Source organism: Ranitomeya imitator, chromosome 1 (genome assembly GCF_032444005.1).
Source record: "Ranitomeya imitator isolate aRanImi1 chromosome 1, aRanImi1.pri, whole genome shotgun sequence".
Lineage (NCBI taxonomy): Eukaryota > Metazoa > Chordata > Amphibia > Anura > Dendrobatidae > Ranitomeya > Ranitomeya imitator.
Window position 1 is genome coordinate 750536848 of NC_091282.1, and position 13228 is coordinate 750550075.

Genomic DNA, 13228 nt, shown 5'->3' on the forward strand with positions numbered 1-13228 from the left:
GGTTAAACTGAGCCTCTGACAATTCTAGTAGAACAGAGGAACCTGCAAGAAAAGGTCTGGAAGGTCCGGGAGTTTCCAATGACCATGGAATGTCCGCGAGAAGTTTGACTACTTCTGCGTACCAGGGTTTTCTGGGGCAGTCTGGAGCGATGAGAATGAGACTTCATGGGTATGTTGATAATCGAGCCCAGAAGGGAGAGGGTGTCCAGAATGTTATTTAGACTCTAGAGACATGCTGAGGAGGGTGCCACCTTGATGAGAATGTAATTGTCACGATTGGACTGGCGAGTAAACTGGGACCAGGGGCACCTTTCCTGGCCCTATTCCTGGTTCCCCGATATACCTCAGATGGCGAGGATGCCGGGGCCTCCGCCCTCGCCCTGTCTCCTGACTGCCGCCCTGCGTCTGTCCCCCTCCCCACCCGGGGAAGAGAGGTGCTACCGTGTACAAACAGGTTTGAATAGAAATCTGAAAAGCGACCTGGTGAAGGAACAGGAACAATGGCCCCTGCCTCAGCTGAAAGCTTTGAAAAATTCAGAAATGAGGGAAGGATACTTTAGTGGGCAGGACTCGTAAAATCGAAAGGTAGGGACCATAGAAAATTCCATCTTGTAACCGTGGGAGATGTCGTCTACGACCAAGGCGTCGACTAAAGAAAGCCATTAGTCAAGAAACTGAAGGAGATGTCCTCCCACCCAGAGAGGTTTCCCAGGTGGGAGCGATTCGTCATGCTGAAGAAAATCTGTTAGATCCGGTAATGGAAACCGGAACCGGTGGGCTCGGGGCACCAAGCAGCTGCGTCGAGGGAGGCTGTGAAGAGATACTTCCCAGATGATTTGGTCCGCTAGATACAACTCAGAGGAAGATGCGGCTGACAGGATACCCTGACGGAGGCGTTTTGCACAGGTGGTTACTGCCTAGTCTACCCATGTCACTGCCAATGACAGGAAGAGGGCTGAGCCAACGGACTCAAAGGCTGATTTGGCAAGGGCTCCTTTTAGGAGGCTGCATCAGAGAGAGGAAGAATAATGATAATTGAGAGGTGGGTAATAGGAGGGACAACTGAGGGAAAAGCTGCACATTTCTGAAACAGATCAGATGTAAAGTGTTTTTTTCTCTGGAAACACTTGTCTGAGTGTTATCATTCCTAAGCGAAGATTCCAGTAAAATATTTGTGGTTGGATAAGGTTCTGGGAGGGCTCTTCGTCCTTCTGAATGATACGGTCTGCTCAGAATAAATTTCTGTGTCCTGTATGTTAAGGATCTGATTGACAGCTAAAATTAGACCATTTACATGGTCCCGTAGTATAGAGACCTGTTTGGAGTCTACATCAGACTGAGGTTCTGACTCCAGCAGAGCTAGGGCCTCAGACGTTGGAGGGAGATGGGATCATAGGTGATGAGGATCTTAACCCCTTCAAGACCCAGCCTATTTTGACCTTAAAGACCTTGCCGTTTTTTGCAATTCTGACCAGTGTCCCTTTATGAGGTAATAACTCAGGAACGCTTCAACGGATCCTAGCGGTTCTGAGATTGTTTTTTCGTGACATATTGGGCTTCATGTTAGTGGTAAATTTAGGTCAATAAATTCTGCATTTATTTGTGATAAACACGGAAATTTGGCGAAAATTTTGAAAATTTCGCAATTTTCACATTTTGAATTTTTATTCTGTTAAACCAGAGAGATATGTGACACAAAATAGTTAATAAATAACATTTCCCACATGTTTACTTTACATCAGCACAATTTTGGAAACAAAATTTTTTTTTGTTAGGAAGTTATAAGGGTTAAAATTTGACCAGCGATTTGTCATTTTTACAACGAAATTTACAAAACCATTTTTTTTAGGGACCACCTCACATTTGAAGTCAGTTTGAGGGGTCTATATGGCTGAAAATACCCAAAAGTGACACCATTCTAAAAACTGCACCCCTCAAGGTACTCAAAACCACATTCAAGAAGTTTATTAACCCTTCAGGTGCTTCACAGCAGCAGAAGCAACATGGAAGGAAAAAATGAACATTTAACTTTTTAGTCACAAAAATTATCTTTTAGCAACAATTTTTTTATTTTCCCAATGGTAAAAGGAGAAACTGAACCACGAAAGTTGTTGTCCAATTTGTCCTGAGTACGCTGATACCTCATATGTGGGGGTAAACCACTGTTTGGGCGCACGGCAGGGCTTGGAAGGGAAGGAGCGCCATTTGACTTTTTGAATCAAAAATTGGCTCCACTCTTTAGCGGACACCATGTCACGTTTGGAGAGCCCCCGTGTGCCTAAAAATTGGAGCTCCCCCACAAATGACCCCATTTTGGAAACTAGACGCCCCAAGGAACTTATCTAGATGCATAGTGAGCACTTTGAACCCCCAGGTGCTTCACAAATTGATCCGTAAAAATGAAAAAGTACTTTTTTTTCACAAAAAAATTCTTTTAGCCTCAATTTTTTTATTTTCACATGGGCAACAGGATAAAATGGATCCTAAAATGTGTTGGGCAATTTCTCCTGAGTACACCAATACCTCACATGTGGGGGTAAACCACTGTTTGGGCACATGGTAAGGCTCGGAAGGGAAGGAGCGCCATTTGACTTTTTGAATGAAAAATTATTTCCATCGTTAGCGGACACCATGTCGCGTTTGGATAGCTCCTGTGTGCCTAAACATTGGCGCTCCCCCACAAGTGACCCCATTTTGGAAACTAGACCCCCCAAGGAACTTATTTAGATGCCTAGTGAGCACTTTAAACCCTCAGGTGCTTCACAAATTGATCTGTAAAAATGAAAAAGTACTTTTTTTTCACAAAAAAATTATTTTCGCCTCAATTTTTTCATTTTCACATGGGCAGTAGGATAAAATGGATCATAAAATTTGTTGGGCAATTTCTCCCGAGTACGCCGATACCTCATATGTGGGGGTAAACCACTGTTTGGGCACACGGCAGGGCTCGGAAGGGAAGGCGCGCCATTTGACTTTTTGAATGGAAAATTAGCTCCAATTGTTAGCGGACACCATGTCGCGTTTGGAGAGCCCCCTGTGTGCCTAAACATTGGAGCTCCCCCACAAGTGACCCCATTTTGGAAACTAGACCCCCCAAGGAACTTATCTAGATGCATATTGAGCACTTTAAACCCCCAGGTGCTTCACAGAAGTTTATAACGCAGAGCCATGAAAATAAAAAATAATTTTTCTTTCCTCAAAAATGATTTTTTAGCCTGGAATTTCCTATTTTGCCAAGGATAATGGGAGAAATTGGACCCCAAATATTGTTGTCCAGTTTGTCCTGAGTACGCTGATACCCCATATGTGGGGGTAAACCACTGTTTGGGCACACGGCAGGGCTCGGAAGGGATGGCACGCCATTTGGCTTTTTAAATGGAAAATTAGCTCCAATCATTAGCGGACACCATGTCACGTTTGGAGAGCCCCTGTGTGCTTAAACATTGGAGATCCCCCAGAAATGACACCATTTTGGAAACTAGACCCCCAAAGGAACTAATCTAGATGTGTGGTGAGGACTTTGAACCCCCAAGTGCTTCACAGAAGTTTATAACGCAGAGCCATGAAAATAAAAAAAAAAAATATTTTCTCAAAAATGATCTTTTAGCCTGCAATTTTTTATTTTCCCAAGGGTAACAGGAGAAATTTGACCCCAAAAGTTGTTGTCCAGTTTCTCCTGAGTACGGTGATACCCCATATGTGGGGGTAAACTACTGTTTGGGCACATGCCGGGGCTTGGAATTGAAGTAGTGACGTTTTGAAATGCAGACTTTGATGGAATGCTCTGCGGGCGTCACGTTGCGTTTGCAGAGCCCCTGATGTGCCTAAACAGTAGAAACCCCCCACAAGTGACCCCATTTTGGAAACTAGACCCTGAAAGGAACTTATCTAGATGTGTGGTGAGCACTTTGAACCCCCAAGTGCTTCATAGAAGTTTATAATGCAGAGCCGTGAAAATAATAAATACGTTTTCTTTCCTCAAAAATAATTATTTAGCCCAGAATTTTTTATTTTCCCAAGGGTTACAGGAGAAATTGGACCCCAAAAGTTGTTGTCCAGTTTCTCCTGAGTACGCTGATACCCCATATGTGGGGGTAAACCACTGTTTGGGCACACGTCGGGGCTCAGAAGGGAAGTAGTGACTTTTGAAATGCAGACTTTGATGGAATGGTCTGCGGGTGTCACGTTGCGTTTGCAGAGCCCCTGGTGTGCCTAAACAGTAGAGACCCCCCACAAGTGACCCCATTTTAGAAACTAGACCCCCCAAGGAACTTATCTAGATATGTGGTGAGCACTTTGAACCCCCAAGTGCTTCACAGACGTTTACAACGCAGAGCCGTGAAAATAAAAAATCATTTTTCTTTCCTCAAAAATTATGTTTTAGCAAGCATTTTTTTAGATTCACAAGGGTAACAGGAGAAATTGGACCCCAGTAATTGTTGCGCAGTTTGTCCTGAGTATGCTGGTACCCCATATGTGGGGGTAAACCACTGTTTGGGCACACGTCAGGGCTCGGAAGTGAGGGAGCACCATTTGACTTTTTGAATACGAGATTGGCTGGAATCAATGGTGGCGCCATGTTGCGTTTGGAGACCCCTGATGTGCCTAAACAGTGGTAACCCCTCAATTCTACCTCCAACACTAACCCCAACACACCCCTAACCCCAACTGTAGCCATAATCCTAATCACAACCCTAACCCCAACACACCCCTAACCACAACACTAACCCCAACACACCCCTAACCCTAACCACAACCCTAATTCCAACCCTAACCCTAAGGCCATGTGCCCACGTTGCGGATTCGTGTGAGATATTTCCGCACCATTTTTGAAAAATCTGCGGGTAAAAGGCACTGTGTTTTACCTGCGGATTTTCCGCGGATTTCCAGTGTTTTTTGTGCGGATTTCACCTGCGGATTCCTATTGAGGAACAGGTGTAAAACGCTGCGGAATCCGCACAAAGAATTGACATGCTGCGGAAAATACAACGCAGCGTTCCCGCGCGGTATTTTCCGCACCATGGGCACAGCGGATTTGGTTTTTCATATGTTTACATGGTACTGTAAACCTGATTGAACACTGCTGCGGATCCGCAGCCAAATCCGCACCGTGTGCACATAGCCTAATTCTAAAGGTATGTGCACACGCTGCGGATCCGCAGCAGTTTCCCATGAGTTTACAGTTCAATGTAAACCTATGGGAAACAAAAATCGCTGTACACATGCTGCGGAAAAACTGCACGGAAACGCAGCGGTTTACATTCCGCAGCATGTCACTTCTTTGTGCGGATTCCGCAGCGGTTTTACAACTGCTCCAATAGAAAATCGCAATTGTAAAACCGCAGTGAAATGCGCAGAAAAAAATGCGGTAAATCCGCCATAAATCCGCAGCGGTTTAGCACTGCGGATTTATCAAATCCGCAGCGGAAAAATCCGCAGAGGACCAGAATACGTGTGCACATTCCTAACCCTAACCCTAGCCCTAACCCTAGCCCTAACCCTACCCCTAACCCTACCCCTAACCCTACCCCTAACCCTAACCCTACCCCTAGCCCTAACCCTAACCCTAACCCTACCCCTAACCCTAACCCTACCCCTAACCCTAACCCTATTCTAACATTAGTGGAAAAAAAAAAATTTCTTTATTTTTTTATTGTCCCTACCTATGGGGGTGACAAAGGGGGGGGGTCATTTATTATTTTTTTTATTTTGATCACTGAGATAGATTATATCTCAGTGATCAAAATGCACTTTGGAACGAATCTGCCGGCCGGCAGATTCGGCGGGCGCACTGCGCATGCGCCCGCCATTTTGGAAGATGGCGGCGCCCGGGAGAAGACGGACGGGACCACGGCTGGATCGGTAAGTATGATGGGGTGGGGGGGGACCACGGGGGGGGACATCGGAGCACGGGGGGGGGAATCGGCGCGCGGGAGGGGTGGAACGGAGCGCGGGGGGCGTGGAACGGAGCACGGGGGGGCTGGAATGGAGCACGGGGGGGTGGAACGGAGCACGGGGGGGGTGGATCGGAGTGCAGGGGGGGTGATTGGAGCACGGGGGGGTGATTGGAGCACGGGGGGAGCGGACACGAGCACGGGGGGGAGCGGAGCACTGGACGGAGGGGAGCCGGAGCAGTGTACCGGCCAGATCGGGGGGGTGGGGGGGCGATCGGTGGGGTGGGGTGGGGGCACACTAGTATTTCCAGCCATGGCCGATGATATTTCAGCATCGGCCATGGCTGGATTGTAATATTTCACCCGTTATAATGGGTGAAATATTACAAATCGCTCTGATTGGCAGTTTCACTTTCAACAGCCAATCAGAGCGATCGTAGCCACGAGGGGGTGAAGCCACCCCCCCTGGGCTAAACTACCACTCCCCCTGTCCCTGCAGATCGGGTGAAATGGGAGTTAACCCTTTCACCCGATCTGCAGGGACGCGATCTTTCCATGACGCCACATAGGCGTCATGGGTCGGAATGGCACCGACTTTCATGACGCCTACGTGGCGTCAAAGGTCGGGAAGGGGTTAAAAAAAAAAAAAAAAAAAAGTGATTGCACTAGTTTAAAGGGAACCTGTCACCCCGAAAATCACGGGTGAGGTAAGCCCACCGGCATCAGGGGCTTATCTACAGCATTCTGTAATGCTGTAGATAAGCCCCCGATGTTAACTGAAAGAGGAGAAAAAGATGTTAGATTATACTCACCCAGGGGCGGTCCCACTGCTGGTCCGGTCGGATGGGTGTCTCTGGTCCGCTGTGGCGCCGCCCTCCAGGCGTGCTTTGTCTGCCCTGTTGAGGGTAGAGCAAAGTACTGCAGTGCGCAGGCGCCGGAAAGGTCAGAGAGGCCCGGCGCTCAACAGGGCAGACAAAGTACGCCTGCGCCGGAGCCGTGGCTGAAGATCAGAAGAGGACGTCTTGGAATGAAGATGGGAGGCGCCGCAGCGGACCAGAGACACCCATCCGACCGGACCAGCAGCGGGACCGCTCCTGGGTGAGTATAATCTAACATCTTTTTCTCCTCTTTCAGTTAACATCGGGGGCTTATCTACAGCATTACAGAATGCTGTAGATAAGCCCCTGATGACGGTGAGCTTATCTCACCCGCGATTTTCGGGGTGACAGGTTCCCTTTAAGAACCCCTGGAACACTTGCACGGTGTAACCATTAGGGATTGAGGGGACACAGGGTCCAAAACCCCAAGGGGAGCAAGGAGGGGGGGGGGGCGTAGGGCTGTGATAGAGAAATGCAGCCCAGTCTCGTTCCGAGCAGTGGTGTGCTCCTGGGGTAGCATTTTAGAAGGGTTGCAGTTTGATCAGAGGGATGATGTAGAGTGTGGAGAACCTGGTGAAGCTGTGTTGCTGGGACAGGAGATGCGACACCTGAGACAGTAGCTGAAGATTGCCTTGGGTAGAGGTGGTGGTGCCGGTAATCATGCAAAGTTTTCCCGCTCACGGGAGAAGGAGTGTCTGTGGAAAGGCGCACAGGAGACAAAAGTGATGGGAGGTACAAGCGTTCTGATTGGTTGGGAGCCCCAGAACTGTCTGAATGGAGGTTTCTGTTCTGAAGATCTGGAATCCCTCTTCGCAGACTTGGTGCCAGAGACAGATGTCGAGGACTTGGGTGCAAACCATGAAGTGTCTGGACACAGATCTTCGGGCTGTAATCAGAAGGTCTGTGGCCGGGAACATGTTCATCTTCCCACCATGAATACCTGGATTCTGGGGGGCAAGTGGGCCGGGGATGAAGAAAAGGACCAGTCTGCCTATCCTCAGTGCAGATGTCCTGAAAACTCTTGATGTGTCGGGGATAAAGACATGCCGGATAGACCAGCGACAACAGTTGTGATGGAGTCCCTCAGTGTGCTCTCTGTCTTTATGGGGTACAATAGGGTGAACATTTACCCACTGTTGTCTTAATTACATGCTTAACCTGCAAAATGGAAATCATTAATAAATAACAACAAACCTAAGGTAGAAAAGGATTAGCTTTGTGCCAATTGGTTGGTGTAAACTACTGGGGAGGAGCCAACATTTTTTTTTTCCAAAGTGTCAACCTCCTAGTGGCAGCAGCATATACCCATTGTTTCCTGTGTCCCCCAATGAAGCGTGAGAAATGGCACTTGCCGAATGGAAGAGGAGGGCTTTAGACTCAGAAAGAAAGAAAAAGGGGGGAAGCATGCAATTCCCGTGTCGCAAAAGGAGGAGAAGGGGTGTGGCTGACGCGGAAGAAAAGCCTGAGCGACAAGCAAGGAGGTGGGGCCGACCGCCACACAAAAGCCAGAGCCTAGAGTAGGAAGAGGGACCGGTGGGGGAGCGAGAGAGACACGGAGGACTGAAAACCAGGTAAAAAGTGGGCCTAAAACCAGTTACAGAAAAAAAAAAAAACACATACGCACAATCAATCACACTTAATAAAAGAGCCCCACATCATTGATCCCCTAATACAGAGCCCCACATCATTGTTCCCTTAATACAGAGCTCCAAATCATTGTTCCCCTAATACAGAGCCCCACACACGTACCCCTAATACAGGGCACCAAACACGTCCCCCTTCTACATAGCACAGAACACACATGAACACTGATTAAATAGAGAAACCAGTTAGATTTCCCGACACTAAACACCTACGATGAATTCTCTTCCGATTCTAAAATCTAGCCAGACGTTCCAATCTGTAGGGCTGAAGCTATTTCAGTGGTGTGGAAACCCTGCGGGAAAAAAAGAGGGGCACCTCTTCGTCCCTGGAGATGTCATGGATGTAAAAAACAGACATCAAAACTTCACCAGATTGCAGGATGTCTGCACCTCCTAACACAGTCAGGCTCTGGTGGGCGACTGGGCAGGAGAGTAGGGCAAGCGGGCTGTGGAATCGGTAAGCCAAACCTCCGACTCATCAATTTTCCTGACTCAGACTCCACAGCACTGGCTCAATACTGAGCATGTACATAAAGCGCAGCATAGATTCATCTCAACTAAAAGCAGAGGTCCACAACAGAAGACATTTACAGGACATTTCATAACTTTCCCAAATTCTTATGAAAAAAAACTTACAGCACATCCTGCATTGTACTACTGTACCCAATTTATTATATAGCTTATAAGTCGGAGTTGGCTCATTTTATACAGACTCCGTCTCCATCAAAATGGACTCCGACTCCACAGTCCTGGGGGCAAGGACCATTCTTTGAATCACCTAAACACTCTTAGGGTATGTGCACACGATGCAGATTTAGTGCAGAAAAATCTGCTGCAGTTCTGCGCTAAATCTGCATCTCCTGGCAGAATCTGCAGGTGCGTTTTTTATGCGTTTTTTATGCGTTTTTGATGCGTTTTTTTGAGCACAAATCTGCACAAAAAACGCATGAAAAACGCATCAAAAACGCACCTGCAGATTTCTATTATGGAGGGGTGCAGAAACGCTGCAGAACTGCACAAAAGAAGTGACAGGCACTTCTTTGAAAACTGCAGCGTTTCTGCACAGATTTTTCTGCACCATGTGCACAGCTTTTTTTTTTTCCCATTGATTTACATTGTACTGTGATCACAGTGCAGTTCTGCAGCGTTTCTGCTGCAGAAAAATCTGCAGCAGTTCTGCACTAAATCTGCATCGTGTGCACATACCCTTAATATGTTAGGGGCTGGGATCCTGCAAAATAGATGAGGATGGGGTGTCATTCCACAGCGTACTCACTGTCTCTATGTGGGTTAACAGTGTGACTGTTCACACTATCATTCTGATGGATAGAAGAGGAAACCCTCAAATGAAAAGGTAAATTACTAAAAAAAACAAACACAAAAAAAAACACTGAAAACCAAATAGATATGGGTCTAAAGAAAGATTTTTGTCTGCCTTCTACTGACACTAAGCTAAACTGATTAACTCGGTGCCAGTTGGTGGGGTGTACACTGCACCAGAAGGAGCTAATTTTTTTTGTGCATAGTGGCAGCAGCATACACCCATGGTTCCGTGTCCTCCAAAGAAGCGAGAGAAATAATGATTTTCTTTGAGTACCAATAGGACAGTGCCTCACACAGGGAGGAAGGGGCAATGAATGGTCCCCCCCTTTGGATTACAACACAAAAGCCGCCGACAGTGGTTGACAGGGACATTTAAGGGATTAGCAAGTGCCAGCTGAGCAACAGAGTTGCACCTACTGTATACAGTGGTTCAGCTCATGGCCTCACTCTATACATGTGCAAAGAGGCAGGGGGAGGAGGTTGGAACTCATCTTGTATGGACTGCGCAGTGTACATGAACTTATTCATGAATAAAAGAAAACATTTTATGGTAATGCTCACAGACCTTCACCATTCTTGAGTTAGTTCGTAAAAGTTTGCGTACAATCATCAAAAGGAAATCCATTTCTTCAGTGCGTTCATGGACCTATTCAAGACAATAAGCAGATTAAGAAGTTACGTTTATTATTTTTACATTATTAACATTTTATTATCTTATGACAACTCGAAAGTCTTGATCGTTGGGGGTCCAGGTGCACAGACAACCACCAATAGGTGAAACCAAGGGGCAGAAAAGCTCTGCTGAGCTCTTCTAATCAGAACTTTTTTTTAATACAAGGTCTATGCTCTAGAATAGGATGTTACGTTTTACTGGTGAGAGCGCGACTTCAAAGACCATAACCAATCCTGAGATTGAAGGGACTACTACAACCCTCCTCAGCAGCAACCAGGCCGCCCACTGTGCAGGTGAACTGCAGCATAGTGAACAGGGCCAGCTGCAGTTCTCTGCACCGAGCACCACTGAGCAGAAAAACAAATAGATCATGATGCTGCAGCACTGCTGATTCAATATCAGGCGGGAGCCTGGACAATGGACCAAAAGAGTGCTTGAAAGGTAAAGTCTTATCAAATAATTACCTATATTAGACTACTCCTTGCTGTTCTTCACATAGAAATTAACAGCAATAACTCAATCTGTATGTACAGAAGAGCCATCCAAGCATGATCTAAACTGAGCAAAGGTCACTGTGAAGAAAGGAAGTGAGCCGAGAACCTGTGTTACCTACTGTATATAGGTGTTATCAGTCATTGTACAGGAGGAGGCGAGCTGTGATATCACCTATTGTGAATGGTGGATCCTGTGTTATCTACTGTATATAGAGGTGTTATCAGTCATTACACAGGAGGATGTGAGCTGTGACCACCTATTGTGTATGGTGGCTCCTGTGTTATATACTGTTTATAGAGGTGTTATCAGTCATTGTATAGAAGGTGAGCTGTGATGTGACATCACCTATTGTCAATGGCGGATCCTGTATCATCTACTGTATATAGAGGTGTTATCAGACATTATACAGGAGGCGGAGGCGAGCTGTGACATCTATTGTGAATGGCGGATCCTGTGTTATTTACTGCATATAGGTGCTATCAGTCATTGTAAGGTGGAGGAGGTGAGCTATGACATCACCTATTGTGAATGGTTGATCCTGTGTTATCTACTGTATATAGAGGGGTTATAAATGATTGTACAGGAGGAGATGAGCTGTAACATCATCTATTGTGAATGGTGGATCCAGTTATCCACTGTATATAGAGGTGTTATTAGTCATACAGGAGGAGGTGAGCTGTGACATCACCTAAGACTCCCTGACGAAGGCAGACGCCGAAACGCGCGTCGGGGCTTGGCACACCCCAGGGACTTACATCCTACATAGCAGGTAAATACCAGGTGGCTCTTTCCTTTCCTACATGTTGTTTTTTGGCACATATAGTAGTTCTTTTTGCTCGCATATGGCTCATTACTTATGGGCTACCACACTATGGGTCTCATCACCTATTGATTAGTCCATACTCTTTCTTTTTCATTCTCTATGAGGTTGTAGCCACTTTATCTTGCACATGCACTTTACACCCTAGATCTGGTATTACCACCATTTATAGCTGTATGGCGTATATATTTATACAACTATGCACGTATATGAAAAATTCCCATTGTGGTGTTATTTTGAACGGTTTTATTGCCATATCTTTGTCCCTGGTGTAGTGCCTTTTTATGGTATTTTCTCACCGTACCACTTTTCGATTTATATATTTTAATAAATATTGTTATATTATACTCTAATTTTTGGACTCTGTGTCGGGTTTTTTCTTCGTCTTTATTGTATATAGAGGTGTTATCAGTCATTATAGAGGAGGAGGAGGTGAGCTGTGACATCACCTATTGTGAATCCTGTGTTTTCTACTGTATATAACAGGTAATATTGGTCCTTAAACAGGAGGAAAAAATGGGAAATACCCCATTTTCAACAAAATTTCTGCCTTAACATTTATATTACAATCAACGTCATATGAACTTGTGAGCAGACTCACAATGTTTTTCACAACAGCCTGTATTCTGCATATGGATATTGTAAATGAGTACAGGTGAACGTGTGGGTAAAGGCTTAAGCTTCCACTTTAAATGGAGTCTAACACTACTTCAGTGCAAGCAAAGGACGTGCAGGATAGGGCAGAGTAAAACATTATGAAATTCGCCTTTCACATCACCATCTGCTGTGTCGCAATTCAGTTCATACGGATATGTAAATTAGGTCCGCAAGTGCGGTGGTGGGCAGATCAGCGCACTTGCAGGCTGCGGCTCCTCTTCTCCATGGTTCCAATACTTTATTGACATAGGAGACAGAAATAACAATATGCAGCAGAGTTTCTATCTCTGCTAACAATGAAGAAGTGGGAGCAGCACTGGCAGGACTGGACCATAATTGTACTGAAAGGACCATCAGTGCACTTAATAAGCTAGTGAAAGCAGAATTACGAGTTAGCGGATGGCACTGTAATAGGTGTCCTGCCCATGCAGGAATAGTGCTGCTGACAGGTTCCCTTTAAAAATTTTCAAGCCAAACCATATGTAAAGATAAAAAAAGATAGTATAGACAAATTAAATAAGTCATTTTATTCTCCAAGGCTATCTAAGCACGTAGGAAGACCTGTTCAAAAGCAACCAAAAGGTCACCCTCCTGCTGACATTTCAGCAATGACAATGAACTGCCGGGAGGATTTATTAAAGGAGGAAACCATGCAAACGAAAGCAAACAGGTTTTCATTTTTTAAAGAGCATTCACATACTACAGTACTATGAACGTCATACTTTTATATAGGAGTTTGTGGAATCATACTTCTTATTCTACAACAGGCCATACACGAGCTGCTGTCTGTCAAATGTCCGCTGCTCAGACAGTCATGAGGTTTCCAGAAAAAATATGTACAAAAC

At 45.8% G+C, this 13228-nt stretch overlaps 1 protein-coding gene across 2 annotated transcripts in view; it reads right to left on the reverse strand.

The window, feature by feature from the left end:
- The window catches only part of TDRD9 (tudor domain containing 9), a 405241-nt gene that overhangs the window by 285400 nt on the left and 106613 nt on the right, over positions 1-13228 (reverse strand). For both annotated transcript variants that reach the window (XM_069734376.1, XM_069734388.1), the window contains one exon: positions 10304-10384. In XM_069734376.1, coding sequence (XP_069590477.1) covers positions 10304-10384 — 81 coding nt within the window. The remainder of the gene's footprint in view (positions 1-10303; positions 10385-13228) is intronic.